This window comes from Eschrichtius robustus, chromosome 8 (genome assembly GCF_028021215.1).
Source record: "Eschrichtius robustus isolate mEscRob2 chromosome 8, mEscRob2.pri, whole genome shotgun sequence".
NCBI lineage: Eukaryota > Metazoa > Chordata > Mammalia > Artiodactyla > Eschrichtiidae > Eschrichtius > Eschrichtius robustus.
Window position 1 is genome coordinate 128,918,517 of NC_090831.1, and position 27,597 is coordinate 128,946,113.

At 37.1% G+C, this 27,597-nt stretch overlaps 1 protein-coding gene across 2 annotated transcripts in view; it reads right to left on the reverse strand.

Moving 5' to 3' along the window:
- Positions 1–27,597, reverse strand: part of LMBR1 (limb development membrane protein 1) — a 143,300-nt gene that overhangs the window by 81,473 nt on the left and 34,230 nt on the right. The window contains exons 5-6 of one of the 2 annotated variants that reach the window (XM_068549765.1): positions 9,913–10,016; positions 7,490–7,534 (exon numbers count right to left, since the gene is read on the reverse strand). In XM_068549765.1, the coding sequence (XP_068405866.1) occupies positions 7,490–7,534; positions 9,913–10,016 (149 nt within the window). The remainder of the gene's footprint in view (positions 1–7,489; positions 7,535–9,912; positions 10,017–27,597) is intronic. The other variant, XM_068549764.1, reaches the window with a different exon arrangement.

A 27,597-nucleotide genomic window follows, 5' to 3' on the forward strand; every position in this document is an offset into this window, starting at 1 on the left:
TAGTGTTCGATTAAAATGGAAAAAAGTTTGGATAAAATGTAATCAGGTCTTGTTTAGGCCTGCTTATATGTTTGTTGTCAAGTCCTGAGTTTTCTCACACAATTAAGTTAAAGACAATTAAATAGCCTATGTCATAAATAGGACCAGCTCAAAAATTTACACATATGATGAATCTTAAAGTCAACTTTCTAAAACCAACATTAATTATATGTTTATTGAAACCACTTAAAATTAAAATTTAATTATACGTTATGTTAAAATATTATACACATCAGGTTGAAATGATAAAATGATACATAATACTCTGAAAAACCCTTTATGCTAATTTCTTGGTTTGGGGTCTCCCAACAATACAGGTAGGAATAGCAAACCCCAACTCCTGTGAGGTAGAGGCCTGTGGACTAACTCTCAGGGGAGACTTCTGCCCAGAGCTGAGCCTGACAGATGCTCCCCATCATTGTGTGTGTGTGTGTGTAATAATTTTGCCCTTTCCCTGTCACTGTGTGTGTGTGTAACAAGTTTGCCCTTTGGCTGAGGGCTTTCAGTTCCAACTCCTAGCCTGAATGCATCCATGGTCCTGTACCACCTTGTAACTACCTCCCTGCCCTAACTAGGGCACCACTTACTCAGTTACCATTTAAGTTTTGTTGTGCCTGTTCGGTTTTGGTCCTTGGAGATTTTATGGAGGTGAGTTACAGATATAGCATTATGCAGAAAACAATGCTAGAAGGCAGTATGGAGGTTACTTTGTGTGGGAATGAAACTGGAAGCAGAAAACACAGATGGACAGTGGTTTAAATAATCCAAGTAAGAAATGATGAAGCCTGAACTAAGGTAATAACAGAAAGAGAAGAGAAATCTTATTCGGAATACTTAAAGTATATTTGTTATATAATGCAATAAGCTCTTCTCACAACATAAGGTACTTCATTAAATATCTTCTAAAAAAAAATCAGAAATATCATTTAATTCTAGGCATTTAAAAGGAAGCACCTAGAGGGGTGGGATAGGGAGGATGGGAGGGAGACGCAAGAGGGAGGAGATATGGGGATATATGTATATGTATAGCTGATTCACTTGGTTATAATGCAGAAACTAACACACCATTGTAAAGCAATTATACCCCAATAAAGATGTTAAAAAAAAAAAGGAAGCAAAAATCATTAAGAGATGTTTTTCTGATATTTCAAAAAGGATTTAAAAAATTTTTTAAGCCCTTCACAAGTCTGTTTAAAAACAGACTGCTTGGGCTTCCCTGGTGGCGCAGTGGTTGAGAATCTGCCTGCCAACGCAGGGGACACGGGTTCGAGCCCTGGTCTGGGAAGATCCCACATGCCGCGGAGCAACTGGGCCCGTGAGCCACAATTACTGAGCCTGCGCGTCTGGAGCCTGTGCTCCGCAACAAGAGAGGCCGCGATAATGAGAGGCCCCGCGCACCGCGATGAAGAGTGGTCCCCACTTGCCACAACTAGAGAAAGCCCTCGCACAGAAACGAAGACTCAACACAGCCATAAATAAATTAATTAATTAATTAAAAACAAACAAACAAAAAAAACCAGACTGCTTATAAAACTTAATACTCATTAATTAATGTGTAAAGAGAAACATTAGTATCAAGTAATCCCAAATAAAATATGAAAGTATAAAAGTATTTAAATCCAGCACTATAAAACAACTTAAAATCTCTTCTTTGTGTTCCAAGAAAGATAATAGGAAACGTTTCCTTTAAATTGACCATTTCACTATATTTAATTCTTTTTTTTTTTTATAAATTTATTTATTTATTTATTTTTGGCTGTGTTGGGTCTTCGTTTCTGTGCGAGGGCTTTCTCCAGTTGCGGCGAGCGGGGGCCACTCTTCATCGCGGTGCGCGGGCCTCTCACTGTCGCGGCCTCTCCCGTTGCCGAGCACAGGCTCCAGACACGCAGGCTCAGTAGTTGTGGCGCATGGGCTTAGTTGCCCCACGCCATGTGGGATCTTCCCAGACCAGGGCTCGAACCCGTGTCCCCTGCATTGGCAGGCAGATTCTTAACCACTGCGCCACCAGGGAAGCCCTTAATTCTTTTTCTACTGTTCAGGCGTCCTTATTTTTTGTTTTTGCCTGCTCACCTTATTTTTAATAACTAAAAGAACGTACATTTTATGTATTTTTTAACAGTTCAATTGATTTAAAAGTCAATCACTCTAGAACAGTAAGAACTTGTCTTTCTAGATGAGAATTTCCTTTCCTTAACAGAAAGTGTGCAAACCAATAAATTTTTAAGTAGTATAACTATTAATGACTTAAGTCTAAAGAAAAGTACATAATATACTGCAACCTAAAATATTACCTAATATCAAAACTATCAAACAATCCTATTGCCTTTGATGTGTCTAAATACACAACTTTTATTTCTGGTACAAATGGGCCAAATAAATGGGTTGTAAAGTAATATATCAAGTTCCAGCTATATATTGGCATACATTTCATAGAGATCAGAAGGTTAACACTGTGACATGCTGAATAAATGATTTTACAGACAAATAAATATGAGTTTAAATGCCAAATAAATAAAAGATTTTAACAATCCAAATTCTAGCCTCTTGGGTGAGCTCTCGTCCTACAGGTCTGTGGGTATGTATCATAATTGTGTAAGAAGCTCTCTAGTCAGCATTAAATCTGACATTTAATTTTACTTTCAAATAAAGTTCATTCCAACCAAGGGTATAGGTAGTTTTCAACTCCCCCAAAAAAAGTTTTAGAAAGGAGACTCTAATTGATAACAATGGCTATTCCTATGAAATTGTTTTATGAACATTAGAAGTATTAGAGCCAGTTTAATTAAAAGTATAATTACTTTAAAATCTAAACCTGGTGATTTTATATTTCCTCCCTACCAAAACTTCTCATTTAACAAATTATGAGACATTAGTTGGTAATTTAATCATCATATAAAGTTTGAAATTCAGCTACCTATTAAATACCTTCTTTTTACGACCTATACTGTTACAAGATAAAACCATTTATATTTCAAAAAGTAAATAAACAAAGCTATGTTGACGCCACTCTAATTTCTTACATCGTTTTGCTATCACATATAAAGTTATATCACACAAATCTTCCTGATTTCATTATCAACTTGCTCACAGTTGGTACATTTGAGTCCCTAATAATAACTGCCGCTTCTACTGTGTCTTGGTGCTTTACAAACAGATTTGGTGAAGTAACCCGAGGACGAGGTAAGGACTGCAGCCCATTTTCCAGATGGAGACACTAAGAACCGTGCCTGGACTTCCAGGTCGGTAAAAGAAGAGTCAGGATTTAAGTCCAGGTCTTCTGAAAGCCAGAGCTTAAGTTTTGCCACTATACAAAACTCTTTACGCAAATAAAGAGACAATCTAGCCTTACAGTAGAAATCTCTCCTTTTCTGATAAATGGAGAGAGAGTATCATACCATCACCAAGTATGCAGGAACTGAGCAATGTGCTATTTACCAATAACTGACACTGTTACTGAAGTTATAATTTAGTCGCCTCCAACATGCAGCTGTACTGAGAAGAGTGACAAAACTAACGTCATTTCATTAACTAAATGATTTTTAACTCAAAATCCTTATGAACTCAGATAATTTTTAAATAAAATAAATGTACCCTTTTCTTCAAAATAATACTTTTCTGTGTCTTTCTCTGACATCCTATACGTCAAGCTTCAATGTCTGAAGTGCTCAGTTTACATTATTATAACCACGCCTTTTACAGTAGAGTCACAATTCCAACAGGAACCTTGCATGTAACAACACTACCAGAATCGAATGTTTTGAAAATAATCATTCTTATCTATATTGTTTCTATGGAAAAAATTAGTCCTCACAATTGGAAGAGGGTGGAGGAATTCTGTTAATAAATTACTGATTTTTTTTTTCTTGAAGGTGTTGGAAAATCAAATTAACACATAACAGTAGTTAGTGAGATATGACTCCATTTTCTGTAATAAACACCAAGATCAAAACGAGACCCAAGGTAAACTTCCTTGAAAGGTTCCCAGCAGGAGTTTCCCTTTTTGTATGTGATTTCCTCTCACCCACAAAAACCATGCAAATATGCGCATGTGCCACTAACACTAAGCAGCACTTCCTTAATCACTCATTTCCAACAATTTATGGATGATCAGTGGCAAAAACGAGCAAAAATAATGAAAGAATGCAATGAAAGCTCACTGAGACCGAGCTGGACTTCCTACTCATTTCTGTGTCTCTTTAAGATGGAGGCCTGATACAAATTAGCCACTGGGGGGAAAAAGTCATCTGGTCATAAAATACAGTACAAGGTCACTTTTATGTAAGTTTGCCAAAAGGGACATAAACCAGGACAATTTCAAACTGTGACACAGGATAGAAACATATGAGAACGATGTCTGTTCCCCCTCTATTGTGCTGTCACGGTGCTCAGCTTTATAGGCCTTCCAAGCACCGCACCCAGCTCTCGGCTTCCACCTGGCCAGTCTAATTAATTAAGAAAGGAAGTCACCTCAGATTTTGTACTTTTTGCTTTTATTATCAAGCACTTCGTTTGAAGTTCTAGGAGTTAACCTCTTAATCCTACAGACCGTGTGCTATGTTCTGGACATCTGGGGGTGTCCGGATGGCTTAGGTAATTGGTCAGGATGTTGCTGTCACTTATGTTAAATGTTACACCATGACTTCAAACCAAAGATAGGCATTAATGTGAGGTACAATATAAAGCTGCTCCCAGAAACATCTTTGGTTCATGAAATAATCTGTCATTGAAGGGTTTTTTTTACTTTCATTAAGTTGCTGAATTTTTTCCTCATGACATTTTTTTTCCTTATGACATTTTAATTCAAAGTAAGATGTTACGATACAATATGAAACAAACACATTCCTAACTCCCATTTAAACCCTAGCCAGAGGTTAGACCGGTTCATTACGCAATCGAAAAACACCTTCTGGCATCACCCCAAATAACCTAGAGGTCCCTCTGAGGCAGAGTGGGGAGAGAGACTCACACAGCTGACCTGAGTGTAACAGGAACAGGAGCGCTGCCAGCCCCAAGACTCTCATACTCTGGTGTGTGACTAAGCAACGGAGATAAAAACTGTGGAGAAAACATGCCTACCACAAAACAAAAACAAAACCCACCAGACGCAACCTCTTCACCAGAGTTGAAACATAAGATGTAAGCTTGGGTTGGGGTCAGCTTCAAACACACATGAACATATGTAATGCTTGCTACAATATATACGGGTGACAGCCTATAATATAAATAATCTAGGTTAAATAAAAATTTAACTGCTAGCAGAATTCCAAGATAAAAGGTACCTTCTTACCAAAAAAAAAAAGAAAGAAAAAGAAGAAAGAAGAAACCTTGCTTTATCAAGACCACTTACATTCTCCTACCCTTGAGAACTGTAAAGAATGGGAATAGCTAGGAGATGGTCCCAATAAAAAAGAAACATACGCCATGGTAAGGAGAGAGAAGAAAGGCGATTCAAGGCCCTTAAAAGGACATGGTCAACCCCCCAGGCCTAAAATGTCCTGTTTGAATTAACATAGTGGTTTAATTAAAAACTAAGTAGAGAATTCTGCTTAATTTGATTTTCAATTCAAGCTCTGCATCCGCCATGGCCAGTGGCCAATTTCCGCATCTCGGCACAATATGCAAGGGGCTGCTTTAAAATCGATTGCCCAGGGGAATCAATGGGAGTTTGGTGGGACCATATGTCATTTAGGGGCTCCACCAGACTTCAACATAGTAAAACAACACCAGGAAGTGGCCAAAGGAAAACAAAGGAAATTTAACTTAACCATATTACAAGTTTGTCCTTACTCAAATGATTGTGCTGAAATCTACCAATTAGAAGTGTCTTCTAAGCTCTCCTCAATGTTGCCTTGGAAGTAGATATGTCAAATGTAACCAATGAGCAAAGGGTTTTAAAGGGATACACACAAATATATACATGCTTGCCAGCCAGCTGTGTCAAAGATGTCAGCGACCCACCCCCTTCATCAGAGCAGCAGAGTTCCTGACTGTGACACAACCTGTAGCTCTGTGGAAAGCGCTACAGATCTCACCAAACACTGTTCAGAACCTGTGCAAGTAAATACCAGATGATCTTATATAACAGAAAGGCATAATACTGCAAGGCTCAAACATATACCTAACACATTTAGACTTAAATATACAATGCTAATAATAACGCTTGCAACTTCCATGTAACTGAAAAAGGTGAATATTGTAAAATAACATGCCATGATTACCCTGATTTTAAAGCTCTCTAAACATTTCTAATAGGATCTACATGCACCTTCTCTCTTTTTTTTAATTTTATTGAAGTATACTTGATTTACAGTGTTGTGTTAATTTCTGCTGTACAGCAAAGTGACTCAGTTATACATACATATTCTTTTTCATATTCTTTTCCATCATGGTTTATCCCAGGATATTGAATATAGTTCCCTGTAGATGCACCACCTTCTCTTTAGGCAGTTTTGATTCTGCTTCAGTACATGCCATTTCAAAATGGGAAAAATAATTTGGAATCTTAAAACTGCCGAAGATAATAATACATGAATAATTAAGAGCTGACTCTATTTAGTTGCTTTCTAATGATCTATCCATATAACACTGATGTTTCCTAGAATACTTATCAGTCAAATGCATGAAGCTCTAGGATAGTGACAATAATACCTAACATTTACTGAGCTAAATCCTGGGCTAAATGCTTTACATGAATAATCACCTCTCATTTAATCCTCCAAATGAAACAGTAAGGTAACTATCATTACTATACCCATTTTACAGAAAGAAATCCTGAGGTTTAGATGATGTAACTAGCCCAGGCAGTCTGACACTAAAGACAAATTTTCTCACCTTAGTACCTGCAGTCTCTCTTCCACTGGCCCCTCCCTCAGCATAACAGAATTATTCTACCTCTTCTCCTCCAAGCCACAACCCCATCTCCCTCTTTCCTTTAACAGCATTAAAGACTAAAGACTTTAATTTGGTTTCTGCAACTCCCATTCATCCCCAAGCTACCAGATTCTAAGAAACGGTAACCATCCTGAGCTCCGCCTTCTCCCCCTCTTTTTAAATCCTTCACTGTGGGGACTTCCCTGGCGGTCCAGTGGTTAAGAGTCTGCACTCCCAATGCAGGGGGCCCGGGTTCGATCCCTGGTCAGGGAACTAGATCCCGCATGCCGCAACTAAGACCCGGCACAGCTAAATAAATATATTTTTTAAAAATCCTTCGCAGTGTTTGGGAATTAACTGGATTGGTCATGTCGACTGCACCCTACAATCACTCAACACATCAGTCCCATTTGAGACCATGAAATGTAGCTGGTGACCTTGAGGAATTCTGAGGAGGCTGACATAGTCAGAGATGTGCTTAGAAAAGGCATTCTTCTAATCATGTATAAAGAGACTAGAAGTAAACAGTTTAGAGGGAAGAACTGCTGTACAACTGTAGGTGCAAAAGATTTTTACTTACCTTCTCATACCCCTCCTTGAGCTGATTCTCCCCTTTGACCTTAGTCTACAAGGGGGAACAGGAGAACAGTAAATCACTGGGTTCTTGGGTCTGTTGTTTTTAATTCTAGAGATGGTGCTACCTCTGTTCCCACAGATTCAGCCAAGTCCCTTTTCTAGTTGGTTAGTTCACAGGAAGGGAGGGAAATAATTTGGAGACAAAGGGGTTTGTCCATATTGCACACTGCTTTTTAAAATAATTTATTTAACTAATAACTAGATTTTTATGAAAAGCATAAACTAGGGAGCGCACCTTTAATACCAAACATGAAAATATATTTAACACTGAGCTTTACCAGTTGCTTTTGCACTTGATAAGATTACACACGAGACAGAGCTAGGGAGAGGGGAGCGCTGTGCATGTTTAAAGCAAACATCAACATGGCAATTTTAGTGACATATGTTGAAACGCTCTGTTTAACAGAGCCAGGTGCATGACTGATTCAGTATGGTGACATCTCTACCAAACAGTGCCTCGCATTGTGTGGTGCATGTACTCCTTTCCCTAGTGACATATGTTGAAATTCTGACGTGTATTTATCTCTAAATATGCTTAAATAAAACAGTAGATGCAAAAATTCTTTCCAAAAATCCTCTGCCAACTCCCTGTTGTCTACAGCATAAAACCCAAACTATGTGGTAGAGGACTCAGGCCTCCAGGATCTGATCCTGACAAGTGGTCTCTAGCCATTCTCCATTCTACAGCTAAGCATCAGCCAGCCACTCCCTCAATTCAGGCAGAATCCAGGCCTTTGCTCAAGCCTCGAATGCTCACCTGCAAGTCTCAGCTCAAGTGCAGGCGAACCCCCCCTGAAGCTTCCCCAATTCTCCAGGCAAATCAAGACCTCCCCTCACAGCCGCTCGTTGTGTAAAAGTTCATCCACCACATGCTACTTGTTTTCATCTCTGAGGTCATCCTCTCTTAATCCCTTGAAGGCAAGAACCCTGTCTTTTCACTTCTGTACCCAGCAAGCTCCTTTAACAGCATAGCAATTACCACTTAGTACGTGCCTAGTAAAACTCTGTCAAATGTATGACTATCCATCAAAAGGCTCCAAAATTCCACAGAAATTGCTTTCTCAAGCGTCTCTGATGACCTTGTTTCTTCTCCATGCTCTTCCTTTTCGACCCCACTCTGATGTCATGTTTTACATTCCACTCTCCTGAGCTCTGTCTGGGCTTCCAGGTCACACCCTGCTTGTTCTCCTACTATCTGACGTCCCCACGCAAAGCCCCGCCTTGCCCCTTCCTCTGCCCTCGCGCTGTGGTCCTCTTCCCCTCCCTCCTCGTCGGTGCCTGGCCGGCTTTAGCTGTGCTCTCCACAGTGCTGACCGGTGAAGAACGTGCACACTCTGGGGAGGTTAGAAGCAAGCCCTGGGTTTTAGTCCTAGTTTTGCAATGGTACATATGTGGTTCTTAGACAATTTAATAACATTAATATCTTTGGATCTCAGTTTCCTCCTTATAAAAGGAGGGTTTGAACTAAATCCCTTTCAGCAGCAAAACTTCCTATCATTCTTCAAGAAATTATGAACAAAGAGTTTTTTAAACTGAAACTATGCAAGTCTTTCCCGTTACATGGATGACTTAAATAATTTACATACGTCATTATAAAAAACAAACCTAATATATAAAAGACAGTTTTCTCAATGTAGGTTTGACCGCCATACCCAACCATCCATTCCGATCTCAGTACATCCACTAAATATGAAACCAACCATCTATCACAATATGAATATGAATAACCGTAACTAAAAATGAGAAAGGTGCAATGTGCCTATAAACCGTTAACACCAGAACTCATTTTGTCAAGTTTAAAAGTCACCCCAAAAGTACTAACTACTGAAATCTTCGCATTATATTCCAAGCTTTTATAGCAAACAGCTCCACAAGCTATAAATGGAAATGCTGTTCCCTTCACTTTAAAACGCTCTATTCAAGGACAGAGGGAGTTACTACCATTGACAAGGTCTGGATTAACTGTTTAAGATGCTCTTGCGGACTGTCCTGTTTTGCCCACTTCCCACGCTCCCACATTCACCTAATATCAGTAAGTCACAGGATCCTGGGAATAAGAAAGGAATAATAGCTATTGTGTCAGGTTTATTCATTCTACAAAAGAACACTCCACCAACTTTGCACATAGTATAAAATCATTCAAAGGTCAAAAGATGACTTCCTCCCTGTAGACATGTAAAATAATTCAATATGTAACACTGTTACCATTATTGTAAAAACATTATTAATATTAACAAGACATTATTATTAATTAAACTGCTTACATTCCAGTAAAATGGTTGTTTAAGCCTACTTTTTTCTAGTTCAACATGAATGATATTTATTTCTTCATTGAAGAAATTTAATTCTAAAACATGATTCACTTACCTTTTTCAGGCCAGCAAAACCTTCTGATTCCAGAAAGAAAAAGGCAAAGGGCATCAACACAAATAAACAAAGATTGGAAAAGAGAGAAGCAAGGTTCCACAAACCTGTGAGAAGGATAACAATACAAGAAAGATGAGTTTAGATACTGACAATCTTGTCAAAGAAAATTACTGTGCTAAATTGTAGTATCAGTCAAAGCTCTGTACTTTTTAATAGTAAAAATAAACATAAACTTGAATAGAGAGGCCTAACAAATGACCTAAACTTAGAAATCAGAAAAATAATTACATATTTCTATAAAATTTTTGTAACTTGTACCTATTGGGAAAAGCCAATACAGAAACTAATAATTTTTCCTCATGCTCTAAAATAAATTCACTAAACATATGACATATGCAGAGATCCAAAGATACAGCCTCTTCAGACATATTGGCACCTGAATATTTAAATTAGAGCCAGTAGCATTTATCGAGCACTTAATAAATGCCAGATACTCTACTAAACATTTTACATGAATAATCTTGTTTAATTTAAGCCTCATAAAAACCCAAAATGTAATAATTAGCATTTATTGAGCCCTTATGTGCCAAGCGCTATTCTAAGTGATTTACAGATATTATACAAACTCATTTACTCTTCACAGCAATCCCCCAAAATGACAGAGGCTGCTTATATAAAACCTGCCACGGCTGCAGAGCCTGCAAGTAGCTGCACTAATTCCTGGGATTTTTAAAAACCACTACATCATAGAAGTTTTAGTAAGCAACTCCAAGTGGTTAAGAAAATGTAAGAGGGGCAAGCAAGCTCACATCACCTGTTCCCTTTCTGGCACATTCTGCACTCATAAAATCACAATAAAAAGCAACTTAGATGATAATAAGACTAGATTTTTAAAAATACAGAACTTTAGGTAAGTCACTGGGATAATATTTGGACCAACATCTCACTTTGTATAGGTAAAACACTCAACTTTAAAACTGATGGCCACAATCTTCATTAAAATTTATAAAATCAAGAATCAAAGATAAAAATTATGCTAAATATAAATTCAATGTACTACATACAATTATGATCCAATGCTTCTGAAAACAGGCAACTCATGTTCTTTCAACACCCTTATTTACAAGGCACTGTTCCATGCACTGGAGACGTAGTAACAACAGAACACAAACCTCTGCCCTCACAGAGCTTCCTTTCCAGACACATGGAGACTACACACTGAGCTCTCAGGGAACCAAGGAAACTAGTTCTCAACTGCCTTGGTTACAAATTAACATATGTGTTTCATAACTACCCTAAATCCTTTTTGGAACAGCATGGAATACAAACAAAAAGAATGAATGCAGCACTTGTACAGGTTACCTAGAGAGATGTACTTCCTTTAGTAAATAAGGTGATGTAATTAAAAATCAATTTACAGTTTCTTATTCAAAAATCTAGGTATTTAGATTGGATGAATTTTACAATATGTATTTATCTCAGCAGGAAATAAAATGTTTTACAAAATATTTTCAAAAACAATGTTTCACATCTCTCAGAGGAAAAACTTTAATTTGTACTTTTAAAAATAAAAAATGTTCTAAAATACTTTTCCACTTCTCAGTCTCTAAAAAAAAAAGATGCTAAACATCTTAACCCTTTTCTTCATTCAAAGGGGTTATAATTACAGCCAACTGCTGTACCGTGTTAATAACCAGGAAGAACACACAGGATGGTGGCCAAATGCACACACGGGACTTTCACACAGACCTGGGTTCGAGCCCCATCTGCACTTCCATGTGACAACACTTCTAAGCCACAGGTTCTTCATCTATACAATGAGGCTGAGGATCATGTCTGTAGGTGGTGCTGAGAATTCAGTGAAATAATACATGAACAACCATCACCACGCCTGTCACAAAATAAGCACTTAATGACTTTTTGCTTTTAATAACAGTAACATCTCCAGAGGCTACCAACACACAGTGCTAATTAGCCCCTAATTACCAAAGTACCATACTTTCTGAGAAGCCATGTTCACTTTGCAGAAAATCACGACATATATAAAAAGTAAAAATATTAGTTTCTAAAAAATTTGTTGCGTTATAATTGACATAAACCACACACAAATTGTACAGTTTCATAAAATGTGGCAGTTATAGCACCATAACCAAGATAATATATCCATCACCCCTAAGTTTCCTCGTACCATTTTATAATCAGTGTCTCCTGCCACTCCCTATCCCACCCGATTCTCCATCAGCCAGATTCTACACTTTATAAAAGACTGTATTTTCTAAAATTTTCTACAAATGGTAAGTGTAGTATGTACTCCTGTTTTTGTCTGGCTTCTGTCACCTAGCGCAATTCTTCTGAGATTTTTCAACACTGTGGCAGTATCAGTAGTCTATCCCTTTGTATCAGATTGAATCCAGTTACTACACTGCATCCATCCACAGGCAAACTGCTACCTGGGTTGTGGCTCTCACAACTAAAGCTGTTATAAACACTCACATATGAGTCTTCGTATGGACACAGGCTTTCATGTCTTTGGGGTAAATATGTGGGCATGCAATGTCTGGGTCATATAGTAGGTGTACGTTTAACATTTTAAGAAACTGCCAAAATGTTTTCCAAAGTAGGTGTATAACTTCACATTCCTATCAGCAGAATTCAAATCTCATCCACATTTTGACAAAAAATGGTATGGGCAGTCTTTTCAGCTTCAGCCATTCTAATAGGTGTACAGTGGTATCTCATTACTGCTTTAATTTGCATTTCCCCAATGAATAATGACGTGAACATCTTCTCATGAACTTATTTGCCATCCATTTACATCTTCTTTGCTAAAACGTCTCTTCAAATCTGTTGCCCATTGTTTCATTGGGTTGTCTGTTTTACTTACTGAGTATACTTTATATACTCTGAATACAAGTCTCTTATCAGGCATATGATTTACAGATATTTTCTCGCACTTTGTGAATTGTCTTTTCATCCTCTTAACAGTATCTTCCAAAGAACAAAATTTCTTAATGTTGATGAAGTCCAATTTATCAATGTTTTCTTTACGGATCATGCTTTAGCTATCTTACCCAAGAAATTATGGTCTAGTTCAGTGTCAAAGACCTTCTCCTATATTTCCTTCTTACAAGTGTTACAGTTTTAGGATTTACATTTAGATCTATGATTCTTTCAAATTACTTTCTGTATATGGAGCCAGATACGGATTTAAGTTCATTTTTTACCTACGATTATCCAATTGCTCCAGTACCATTTGTTGAAAATAGCCTTTTCCGCCAAATAGCCTTTGCACCTTTGTTAAAAATAAATTTACAATATGTTTGGATGTATTCCTGGACTCTCTATTCTACTGAGTTGCTCTATCTTCCTGCTAATGCATACAGCACAGTATCGATTACTATGGCCTTAAAATAATCTTTGAGTTGGGTAGTCAGTCCTCCAATTTTGTTCTCTTTCAAAGTTGTTTTGGCTAATATAAGTCGTTTGAATTCCCATCTAAAATCTTAGATCAGCTTTTCAATTTCTACAAAAAAATCAGCCTGGTATTTTGACTAAGATTGTGTTGAATCTATAGATCAATTTGGGGAGAACTAACATCTTTACAGTACTGTCTTCTAATCTGTGAACACAGCACTTCTCTCCATTTAGTACAGTATGCTTTAATTTCCCTCAGCAGTGTTTCCTAGTTTACAGTATACAGGTCTCGCACATCCCTAAGCACTTCATATTTTTGATTCTACTGTATATAAACGGCACTGGTTTTTAAATCAATTTCCAATTATCCATTGCTAGCATACAGAAATGCAATGGAGTTTTATATATTGATCTTGTATCTTTGCAACCTTGCAAAACTCTCTTATTAGTTCTAATAGCTTTCCTATAATAGATTCCATCAGAATTTCTATATAGTCATATAATCTGTTAACAGAGACAGTTTTACTTTTTCCTTTCCAATCTCAATGTCCTTTATTCTTTAAAAATCACCAGAACCATGTTGAATAGAAGTGGTAAGAGGGGATCTCAGGAAAAAAAGCATTCAGTCTTTCACTATTAAGTATGATGTTACCTGTAGGGTTTTCATAGATGCTCTTCATTAAGATGAGGGAACTCCCTTTCATGCCTAATTTGCTGAGAGATTTTATCAGGAATGGACATTGAATTTTGTCATATGCTTTTTCTGTGTATATTGTGATGACCATATGAATTTTCTTTTTTAGTATGTGCATATGGTAAATTAAATTTATTGATCTTGTCAAAAGTCATGATGTATTACCCTTTTTATTTATTGTTATATTTGATTTGCTAAAATTTTGTTTAAAATTTATGCATCTATATTCATGAGGGATATTCTTCTATAGTTTTCACGTATGTCTGTCTGGTTTTGGTATCAGGGTAATGCTGGTCTCAGAGTTAGGAAGTATTCCCTCATTTTCAATTTTCTTAAAAAGTCTGTGTAGAATTGGCATTATTTCTTCCTTAAATATTTGGGAGGACTGAAAATGAAGTCTTCTTAGCCTAGAGTTTTGTGAGAATGTTTGCAACATTTCCACAATGTCTGAGAGGGTTTCAGTAGTTTTTGCCCTTCAAGGAATTTTTCCATTTCTCTAAGTTCTTGAATTTATTGGCATAAAGGTGTTCATAATATGCACTAATTATGCTTTTAACAGCTGTAGAATCTGTAGTGATATCACATCTCTCATTCCTGATATTGATAACTAGTATCTTTTTTTTCTGATCAATCTGGCTAAAGCCTTATCAATATTATTGATCCTCTCATTGATTTTCTCTACATTTCGTTTTTTATTTTGTTCATTTCTCCTCTCATCTTTTTTTATTTCCCATCCTCTTACTTTGGGATTCATTTGCTCTCCTTTTTCTAGTTTCTTATGGTGGAAGCTGGAGGAATTAATTTAAGACCTTTTTTTCTTTTCTAAAACAGGTATCTTTGTGCTATAAATTTTGGAATGTTTTATTTTCATTTTCATTGAGTTCAAAGTACTTTCAAATTTCCCTTTTGATTTCTTCTCTGACCTAAGAGTTATTGTGAAGTATGTTATTTAGATACCAAATACTTGAGGGATTTTCTAGATATGCTGCTGTCACTGTCCCATTTAACTTCACTGTTGTTAGGGAGCATATCTTCTATGACTTAAAGTACTGAGACTTGTTTCATGGCACAGAATATGGCTTTCTTGGTAAATGTTCCCAGAGTATTTGAAAAGAATGTGTATTTCACTATTGTTGGGCTGAGTGTTCCATAAATACAAATTAAGCCAAGTTAGTTAAGTGTTAAAAATCCTTAATTTTGTCCTGGCTACTTGTTCTATCAATTATTGAAAAGGGGACAGTGATATGTCTGAATATAATTGTGATTTTGACTATTAATTCTCTCATTTCTGTAAGTTTTTGCTTCATGTATTTAATAGGTATTTAATAAATAGGAATTTTTGAGGTAGGTAATAGGTAACGTTTATTACTATGTTCTTTTGATGAATGAACCCCTTCATCATTACGAAATGATCTTCTTTATGCCTGATAACATTCCTTACCCTTTTCTGATAATAATATACCTATACCATCTTCCTTTTTCATTAGAATTAGTATAGTAAATCTTTTTGCTCCTATTGCTGTTAACCTATGTGTGTGTTTACATTTAAAGTGAGTTTCTTATAGGCAGCATATACTTGGCTTTCTTTTTTATTCAATCTGATAATCTCTGCCTTTTAATGGGAATGTTTAGACCACTGATGTTTATTGATATGATCTGGCTGCAGTATATCAATTTGCTCTTTGTCTTCTACTTGCCCCATTGTTCTGTCTTCTCTTTGCCTTCTTTTTCTGTGACCCTCTGAATCAACTATTGTTATGACTCCATTCTAGTTCTTTTGTTTGCTTACTGACTGTATCTCCTCTTTGAGCTACTCTAGGGTTGTTTGGGGTTTATCATATACACCTTTAACTCATCATAATCTGCCTTCAAGAGGTACTACAATACTTTATGCACAGCCTAAGAACCTTACAACAGTCTATTGCCATTTGTTTCCTCCTGCCCTTGCATTATTGTTGTCATGCGCTTTTACTTGCACGTTATAAAACTCACAATTTACTGTTACTATTTTTTATCTAAAGAGCCAATTCTCTTTTAATAAGATTCATATGAAATAGAAATACTCTTTTATATTTACCCTCAAATTCGCCACTTCTAGTGATCTTCATTCGGTTTTACAGATCCAGATTTCTATCTTCTACCAATTTGCCTCTGCCTAAAGGATGTCCCTTATTTTTGGTAGTATAGGTCTGTGGTGATGAACTTTCACCTTTTGTATATCTGATACTGTCTTTGGGGGCTTCCCTGGTGGCGCAGTGGTTGAGAATCTGCCTGCCAATGCAGGGGACACGGGTTCGAGCCCTGGTCTGGGAAGATCCCACATGCCACGGAGCAGGTAAGCCCGTGAGCCACAACTACTGAGCCTGCGCGTCTGGAGCCTGTGCTCTGCAACAAGAGAGGCCGCGATGGTGAGAGCCCCGCACACCGCAATGAAGAGTGGCCCCCGCTTGCCACAACTGGAGAGAGCCCTAGCACAGAAACGAAGACCCAACACAGCCAAAAATAAATAAATAAATAAATAATAAAGAGCCAATTCTCTTTTAATAAGATTTATATGAAACAGAAATACTCTTTTATATTTACCCTCAAATTCGCCACTTCTAGTGATCTTCATTCGGTTTTACAGATCCAGATTTCTATCTTCTACCAATTTGCCTCTGCCTAAAGGATGTCCCTTATTTTTGGTAGTATAGGTCTGTGGTGATGAACTTTCACCTTTTGTATATCTGATACTGTCTTTATTTTGACTTTGTTTTGGAAAAATATTTTCACTGGATATAGAACTAGGTTGGTGGGGCTTTCTTTTTTCGGTACTTTAAAGATGTTGCTACCCTGCCATCTGGCTTGCATTTTTTTCCCACAAGAAATATGCTGGAATTCGCATCATTGCTCCTCTGTACTTTATGTCTTTTTCTCTGAATGCTTTTAAGATTTCTCCGTATCACTGGTTTTGACCAATCTGATGATGTATCTTGGCAGGTCTCCTGTAACTAGGGCTAGTTGAGCTTCTTGGATAAGAGGGTTTACAGTTTTCATCTAATCTTGAAATCTTTCTGCCATCAGTTTTTCAAATATTTTTCTTAACCCTCCGTCTTTTAGGAACATCAATTATACCACTGATGCCCTGGTCAGTTTTTCAGTCATTTTTTTGTTTCTTTTTTAGACTGTTTTCTATTGCTATATCTCAGAGTTCACTAATCTCTTCTGCAAAAATATCTAATTTGCTTTTATCCCATCCAATATATTTTCATGTCAGATATTACAGGTTTCATCTCTAGAAGTTTATTTGGTTCTTTTTTTACATCTTTTATGTCTCAATATGTTCAGTTATGTTCAGTCTTTCCTCCAGCTTCTGGAACGTATGAAATACTTAACAAGAAATGTTTCAATGCTCTTGTCTACTAATTCTGAATCTGTGTCAACTGTTAAGCTTTGACTGATTTTTCTCTTCATTATGGGTTGTATTTTCCTGCTTTGTACTCAGCTGAAGTCTCATGGTAGGCAGAGTGAACCCCCAAAGATATCCATGCCTTAATCCCTGGAATTCTTATACAGTATATTAGTGAATATGTTACAAGGTATATTCGTTTTCTGGGGCTTCTGTAACAAAGTACCACAAACTGGATGGCTTCAAACAACAGAAATTTATTCTCTCACAGTTGTGGAGGCTAGAAGTCCAAAACCAAGGTGCCAGCAGGACCATACTCCTTCTGGAGGTTCTAGGGAAGAATGCTTCCTTAGAGGTGGCTGCCTGTAACATTTGGCATCCCTGGGCTTGTAGATTCATCACTCCAATCTCTGCCTTTGTCTTCACATTCTTCCCCTGTGTATGTCTCTGTTTTATCTTCTTATAAGGATACTAGTTATTGGACTAGGGCCCACCCTAATCCATTATGACCTTATTTTACTAATTATATCAGCAAAGATATTGTTTCCAAATAAGGTTACGTTCTGAGGTTCTAAATGGACACGAATTTGGGGAAAACACTTTTCAACCAAATATACATGGCAAAAAAGATGTTGCAGATATAATTGAGGCTATGGACCTTAATAAAGAGAGAGGGGGAAACCATCTTGGATTAGCCAGGTGGGTACAACCTAACCAAAGGAGCCCTTAAAAGCAGAGAATTTTCTCTAAGAGGAGTCAGAGATGCAGCAGAAGGGTAAGACAGGGAGGAACTTGACACAGCTTTGCTGGAGGCGGCATCACATGGAAAACCTGAGAAAAGAGGCAGACAGCCTATAGGGCAAAGATTGGCACCTGACTAACAGCTAGCAAGGAAATGGGGGCCTCAGTCTTACAACCACAAAGAACCAAATCCAGCCAACAACCTGAATGAACTTTGAAGCAAATTCTTCCCCACAGCCTCCAATAAAGAAAACAAATCTGTGAAAACCTTAATTTCAGCCCATGAGACCCTAAGCTGAGGGCCTTTTGTTTGCCAAAAAGAGAACATCAGTTTCATAAGATTTTACTAAGGGAAATGTTTAAACTGAGAATATGACAGCCCATTAATTCTACCCATCTGTGTAAAACAAAATGCTTAGTTGAGCTTCTGACCAGTTTGTAAGACACTTAAACAGAACTAACACTTCTACATTTGTTTATATTTTTGTGTACATGTACACCCAAGCCTTACGATACCAAAACATCTTTCAAATACTGAAACAAATCCAACTTCAATAAAATATTGAATGTACTCCGTGTACTTAGTGCATAACCAGGGATTCGCACTGTGAAGACGTGGCGGCAGATGTCTAAGTGAGGGGCACCTTATGTCTGACCAGCCTGGGTTTGCATCAGCATCAATCAGCTATACGTGACCTGGAAAAGGGACTTCAACTCTGTCGTCCTGTTTCCTCATGTATAAAATGGGCTATAACATAACTCATAGATCACGTGTGAACAGCAGAAGAGAAATAACATACCCAAATGTTAAATTAATGTCAGTGCCTCTCCCCGCCCTGTCTCAACATAATGCAAATGGTCCAAAACCCTGTAAAACTCCAATGTACATCAGCAATCAGACCAGATAGACAAAAAAGTGATATGAGCTACAGTAAAATTAGGTCTCAGCCCTTTCCTTAAAGAATGATTCTCATTAATTACACCAAAAAAAACTTACATAACAACAATCTGTATACTTATATGACATGAAAAATATATGAAAACAACAATGACAAAAAATAGGCACAGAAAATAAATTGCAAAGAAATATACCAAATTATTAACAGTGTGAATGTAGTGGAATTATGGATGATTTTTTCTTCCCACTGGCCTACATATTATAAGTTTTCTATAAGGAGCACATAAAGACACAAATTTAAACTCCTTTGTGAAACTCAAAATCCTTCACCTCACTATGCCATATAACTTCCCCACAAAATGCCTAAGAAAGGGCAGAGAATGGCAAAGCTTAATTGAGGTGGAGATGCTAGCTGGGTCCCTCATCAGCCACAGATCTCAGCCTATTTATTTTCTAGCCTCACTAAGCACAATTCATATTCTACCCTCTGCAAAATCAAGAATTATCACGTGGCAGGGGGCTTCAAAGATTGCCCTCAAATAGTTGCAACCATGAATATAAACCCTTGAATGCTTCATTATAATTTTATAACTGGAGGAAAAAAATTTACTTAGGTTTTGTAATTTGAAACAATCAATTATCATCCATGGTAAAAAACAGACTTTATTATTGTTATTGTGCTCTAAATATACATACTTCCAGAATTTATCTTTCTAATCATATGTGTGTCCCTTTCATGTAGTGAAAAATACAAATTCAAATTCTTCTCTGGAAATCAAAAGTTAAAAAACAAAAGTCTGCCTTAGGCAAAAGATCACAAATCAGTAAACGTATCTATTCTGACTAACCAACATACTTAAAATGAAGATAGTTATGAAAATTTATATAAAGAAATCTTTATCAACAGATATTATCAAGCAGCGATCTGCTGAACAAGTGAAGAAAATGATCAGGATGATCACAAAGATTCTGAATAACAACTCATTTAAGTTTGCAATGAAATTAGATACCTTCTTTTATGTACTGAACTTTATATATAATACATACAATTAAAAATTTTTTTTTGATTTTCCCCACTTCCCTTTTTCCAGGAGATTCAACATTACTGCTGATGGTCTTATCAACCACAATTGCAAAAAGAGATATAACCTCCACCATATTTACTTTTGCAAGAAAAATTCACTTAACACAAAGAATTTGAGAGTTAACATACTACGTAACAGTATAATCATCTATGTAAATAACCAGCTTTTTTTCAAAGTCTAAATAATTCAATGCAAAAAATTAAGTTTTATTAGCCAGAATATATGTGAAAGCTTCAGACTCAGCTTATGCTAATTTAATTATCAAATTTGCAACATATAATAAAGTTAAAGTTACTATGAGAAGAACATTTAATATATAGAAAAATAATAAAGCTACTGTACACGCCTAAGTTGCCATTTTATTCTTGGAAACTGTGTAAAACTTAGTAAGTTTCCAGCATTTTGCAAACATACATCAGACATACACACATAAATATCCCTTAAGAATATTCTACAATTTTGATAAAACATTCCAAAATTTAAAATTAGAGCTAATACACATAAATACATACTACCACCACTTTTATTGTATTATATATTATTACATATTAATTTGTAAAATAAAAAGGAATGTTAGTTAAATTTCCCTACTTCAGAAAGCTAAAATTATGTGCTCTCCGACATGGTAGTAGAACCCTAAAAATTCAGAAACCTTGTAGTTTATCTAAATCTGTTTCAATGACAATCTTTTTGAAAGATATTCAATGTCTATCCCCAAAAGAGGTATGTAAACTTAAAAGTTATTTAATAATCCCAGAATAATTAGTCTAAAACCCAAGCAAACCAAACTGAATTGCCAGATCACCAATGGATGCATTACCTTCTAGCTCCATCTGCTGGAGTCACAAAATATTTCAATACAATATACAACACTATGAAGCAAATAATCTATCACTTTTTAACCACACAGACAAAAAACTTCATGAACTTAAATAAGAAAATTAATCCAAGTTCAGCCATATTTAATAATTTCCAAAATAACAAAACTAAGTTAAAACCAATATTTCACTGGAATTAAGGATCTAATCCAATTGTCAAAAAGTGACATATAATAAAAAAAAATGCTATGAAGAAAGCATAAGCTTTAAAGGAAAGACTGCAAGTTTGCTTTTGAATAGTGAGTATTGTGAGAACTTCAGAATTAAAATAGCTTTTGCTTATGCACTTAGAAGGGAAAAAAACCAAAAAGAACGATTTTAGCAATAAGCTATTAAACTTTTTAAGTTTTTTCTTATAACAAAAAAGCAATACACATCTACTATAGAAATATTATACAAGGCAAGCACCAAAACAAACTTCGTTTATAAATATAAATTTTTTATATCATATAATCCCACCACCCAGAGAAAAACATTTTTTCGACATCTTTCTATATCAACAAATACTCATCTACATCATCATCATCTATAATGGTCAAAAAAGCATTCCACTGTTTGGATCTACCAAAATTTAATTAAGCAAATTTCCTACTTAGACTGTTTTTTATTTTTACTATTATAAACAATAAATATGCAGTAACTATTGTGATGCACATTATAACAAATCACTGAACTATTGAGACCAATTAACTAGAAATCGTTAGTAACATTTAATTAACAGTGGTACCTTAAAATATGGTAAGAACTGACTTTTGATTAATATTTATACATGAGTAAACATAATACTTATTTTTCATTTTTTTAAGTTTAATTGCTTATATTCTAAAAGTCTGAATTTTCTGACCTTCTGTGGGACTTGAAAATGTATACAACAAAGATGGATTTTGTACTGTTCCTTCATCATGCCCGAAACAGCATATTGGCTATTCATGTTGACAAATCAAAATAAAGCACACATACCTTGCAAAGTCAAGTCAGATTCACTGTGGTTATCTTTTAACAGGCTGAATCTTAAAACGGGCAGTCATGTTCTAAACGTGTGTCTCTGTCTGGTCACAAGTGAGTATGGACAGCTTAGCAAAAACTGGGCCCCACTGAGAGAAAATACCTCAAAAACTGAAGAATTATTTCCTTATTTTATTTAAGGCTACAACTTAATTACATCCCAAGATGTATCGATGTTTGATTTTTATATTAATTTTAAACTCACATACATAAAATTACCACTTTAAAACGAATAATTCAGTGGCATTAGTGCATTCGCAATGTCATGCAACCACTACCTTTATCTAGTTCCAGAACATTCTCATCACTCAAAAAGGAAAACCCACTAAGCAGGTGAATCATGATTTTTTAATTTATGGAACTGAAGAGTTTCATATTTTTCTACTAATTTTTTTTAACAGTAGTGAAGATACAGAAAGTGAATACAAAGAGATACTTTCTTTTTTCTGTCCATTTTTTATGCTTTTTCTATTTTAATTCTAATAATAAATTATAATTATAATAATAAAAATAACAATACAAATTTTAGCCATCATTTTAATTTGCCATATCTGCCCCTTTTGTATCATCCTATAATAAACTATAATATTATTTATTAATTCTAGCCCAGAGAAGTGAAGTGGCATTCCAAGGTAATATAGTTAGCACATAACATTTCAAACACATGTCCAAGATCCAAACACTGTACTTAAGCCAAACTGAATATATTGACACATACCAAAGCATTATTGACACATATTTTAGCCTCTAATCTTCGTGATTCACACATTAACGGCACAATCGTTCCATATTGATAATTTTTAGAATAAGCCATTAAATTTCTTTTCAAATTAAGTCTACTTTTACCAAAGTATTCCTAATGATACAATTAATAACTATTACTCATCCAATCAATGAACCGTTATTGAACATTTTCAGTGTGCAAGAACTGGGACAGGTGCCTCACGGGAGATGAATAGAATTTAAGACATGTTCCCAGTCCTCAAAGACTTCAGCACAAATTCACAAAACATTTCTGGCTCTGAACTGACACTATCTCCAGGGGACCCAAAACATCACCCCAGTCAGAGCAGGGGCTTGTGGAGGTCAGGTGGTCAGGAGAGTTTTAGCTCAGGTCTCACACGTCTCACAGTGGGTCCCTGAACCTGTTGTGCGGTTCTTTCCCCAGCTCTGGAATGCACAATTGGAATGGATACGCTCAAAAGCAGGCAGAATCCCCACAATGGTTCCCTGACCTGTGGAGAAAGGGCTATTACAGTGAGAAAGGCCAAACAGAGGCCACTAGAACTGCCTCTAACTAGGAAAATAGTAACCCAAAAGAAACCCCACATTCCTGAAGGTAATGCAGGGATTAGTGCAGCCATCAAGGACTTGAAAGATGAGGGGTAGTGATTCCCACATCCCCAAGAAAGACGGATCTTGGAGAATGACACTAGATTCTCGTAAGCTTAACCAGGTGGTGACTCTTAATTGTAGCTGCCGTAGCAGACTTGGTTTCGTTGCTAGGGTAAACGAACACATCTCCTGGTACCTGGTATGCGGCTACTGATGTGACAAATGCTTTTTTTCTCCATCCCTGTCCATAAGGCCCACCAGAAGCATTTTGCTTCCAGCTGGCAAGGCAAGCAATACACCTTCACTGTCCTAACTCAGGGATATACCACCCCTCTGGACCTATGTCACAATTTAGTTTGCAGGGATCTTGATCACCATTCCCTTCCAGAAGATTGCACGTCGCTCCACTACACAGATGACGGTATGCTAATCAGACCGAGTGAGTGAGAAGTAGCCACCACTCTAATCGGTAAGACATTTTCATATCAGAGGGTGGGAAATAAATCCAACAAAAATTCAGGAGCCTTCTACTTCAGTGAAATTTCTAGGGGTCCAGTGGTGTGGGCCACGTCAAGACCTCCCTTCTAATAAGGACCGCTGCATCTGGCCTCTCCTACAACCAAAACAGAGGCGCAAGGCTCAGGGGGGCTTCTTTGGATTTGGGAGGCAACGTATTCCTCACTTGGTTGTGTTACTCTAGCCCATTTACTGAGTGACCCAAAAAGCCGCTGGTTTTGAGGGGGGCCCAGCACAAGAGAAGGCTTTGCAGCTCTGCAGCTCCAGGCGGCTATGCAAGCTGCTCCGCCCTTGGCCTTATGATCCAGCAGATCCAATGGTGCCGGAAGCATCGGCAGCAGACAGTATGCAGTTCGGAGCCTTTGGCAGCCCCTAGAGGTGAATCACAGCAAAGGCTCTTAGGATGTCGGAGCAAAGCCCTGCCATCCCCTGCAGATAACTACCTTCCTTCTGAGAAACAGCTATTGGTTTGCTGTTGGGCTTTAGCAGAGACTTGACTGTGGGCCACCAAGTTACCATGCGACCTGAGCTGCCCATCATGAAATGGTGTTATCTTTATCCGGCCCACCAAGCCATAATGTGGGCATGCACAGCAACATCCCAAAGTCAGATGGAGGTGGTGTATACATGATCACACCCGAGCGGGCCCTGCAGGCACAAGTAAGTCACATGAAGAAGTGGCCCAGATGCCCACGGTCCCCACTCCTGCTGCTCTGCCTTCTCTCCCCTGGCCTCGTGGGGATTCCTCCGGATCAGCTGGCAGAGGAAGAGAAGTCTGGGCCTGACTCACAGACGGTTCTGCACAATATGCAGACACCGCCCCCAAGTGGACAGCTGCAGCACTACAGCCCTCCCTGGGACATCTCCAAACGACAGTGGTGAACGGGAATCCTCCCGGTGGACAGGACTTTGGGCAGTGTACCTGACTGTTCACTTTGCTTGGAAAAATGGCCAGACATGCAATTATATATTCATATTGGCCAATGGCTTGGCTGGATGGTTGGGGACTTGGAAGGAACACGACTGGAAAATTGGTAACAAGGAAACTTGGAGAAGAGGTATGCAGTCAGACCACTCTAAATGGGAAAAAAGAAAAAGGTGAAGATATTTGTATCCCATGTGACTGCTCGTTAAAGGGGGACCTCAGCAGAGGATTTTAGTATTAAAGTGGATAGAATTACCTTATCCTAGTTCTACAGATACCAGTCAACCTCTTTCCCAATCCACCCCTGTAATCACCCAATGAGCTCATGAAAAAAGTGGCCATGGTGGCAGGGATGGAGGTTATGCGTAGGCTCAGCGACACAGACTTACACTCTCCAAAGCTGACCTGGCTACTGTCACCACTGAGGCCTTCAATCTCATACTGGAACTATCCCATGGGCTCTCCTGGGTCTCCCTTATGACAGTTTGGCCCCATTAATGGTTATAATTTTTTAAAAGCAAAGAAGCAAGCATATCTGAGGTTGACAAATCTTCAACCCCAAGACAATCTAAGGAAATAAACACTCCCTTGGATGTCATCCACAAGGTTAAAAAAAAAAACTATGAATTCAGAAGAGAAAGATAAATAGGAAGCTTTATGAAATTCACTACATGCAGTAAAGGATACAGATCTACCAAAAAATTAGAAGCAGAAACAAAGTCAGGGGTCATAAAACCCTCAAGAACAATGTCCAGAGCTGACGGCCTAGGCTTCCCAAGACCAATTTCTGAGAATACATCTAGAAGCAATGATATAACTTAGACGGCTCTTCCTCTAGCTCCCCAACTTTCAGCTGATGTGGTCCCCTGGAGGTTAAAGTTATTGTTTATAGTTTATCTACTCACTCAACAGATGTTTACTGGGCTACCACTATGTGGGAAGCACTGTTCTAAGCCCTGATTTATAAACAAGGTACAATGCCTGAGCTTACACCCCTTAACATTATAATGAGAAAGACAACCAACACAAACAAATACATTTACTTCCCAGGTTAATGCCTCCAACATTAAATATATAGCATGTCATATACTGGTAGCTCTCACTTCCAGTCCATAAACAGAATAAAAGAAATGGCTCTGATTTAGAGTATTTGAAGGTCATTAAGTATATCATACAATTTCTATTTAGTAAAACTGGAAACAAAGGCCAGTTCACTCATAATACTAGTTAGCCTGGCCTGAGACCGCCTGCACTGCTAGTGATAACACCTGGAGCTCAACCCTCAAAAATGTATGCCCACAGAACCCACAGCCTTACAGAAAGCTAGGGCCAGAAGGAATAGTCTTCGACAAACGTTTCAGACAACATATGCAAAAAACATTTGTAAATCATATATTATCTATGTATCGGTTAATAACACACAGCACTGTCATCTAAAAATAATTCACCAGAAAAATCCTGATAAATATATTTTTCAACTCACCATTACTTTCCAGGTTGTTTCCTGCCTTTCATAGTGACTTTTCAGCAGGTGGCTTACTTTTTGCGTCAATTTCAGTAAAAACCTTAATTTGCTTGAGTTTTTCAATTGCTAAGCAACAAAAATGCAGTAATTTCTCTTTATTCACTTAATAGTTAGTCCTAAGTTTACTGAATTCATTTGGTCTTCAGAGCATCAATGACTCTGAAGCCTGACAGAAACCACAAGGCCAGTGTAAAGTATGTGATAGACTAATATGTTAAAATTCTTCTTGTCAAAAGACAGGATAAGCAGTATTAAAGGACAATTGGGAAGGAAATGTTTGCAATTAACCTGATAGCTAGCTAATACTTAAAAACACTGCAAAAATGGGCAAAGGAAATACAGGGAGGCAATTTACTAAAAAATAAATACAAATGACCTATAAACGTGCTTTGTAAATGTCCACCCTCACTAGTAATTAAAGAAATGTAAATTTAAAATCGGAAATTTCTCATCTATTGAACTGGTAGGTCTTTTTAACTAACACCCAAAACTGGTGAAGATACATTTTGGGAATAGAGATGCTCACACACTACATGAAAGTGGAACTGCTAGCAAAAATCAGACAGTTTTTCTGAGGAATAATTGGGAAATACCTTTTCAAAAACCTTTAAAGTATGCTTACTGGGAAAGTAAACTGCAGAAATTTGTCCTAAAGACAAACATTAATTTGTAAAGATGTACAATGTAGCTTTTTAAACTAAAAAACTGGGAACAATTCATGATAATAATGGCTCTAGGCAATATTGTAAATAGCACAGAAAAGTACTTCAGGCATGGAAACCTCCCCACTATATGATGATGGGTGCAAAGACAAATCGACAGTGAGTACAGTAGGGTTCCATTTCATTATTTATTTGGTTATGTGTTCACATGTGCACTCACACAACACTGAAGGGTTTATTAGGTCATCACAGTATCCACAGTAGTTCTCTGGGTTGTAGGATTGTTAAGTAATATTAATTTTCTTCACTATAAATTTTGTTTTCCAAATTTTCTACAGCAAATATGTATTTCTTTAAACACACACAAATGGGGAAGAAAAAAGGTAGTTATCTGTATAAACTCCAGATGGATTAAACAGTTAAGTGTAAACAAAACCATTTTTAAAAGAACAAGAAAAAAAAGGAGTATTTGTCACATCTCAGGAAGGGAAAGGATCTCCTAAACACAAAAAGAGAGAAATCAAAGGAAGAAAAAGACTGGACAACATAAAAATGCAAAAATTCTGTAACCAAAAAAAAACAAAATTAAAAAGTAAACTAACAACTAGAAAAACATATT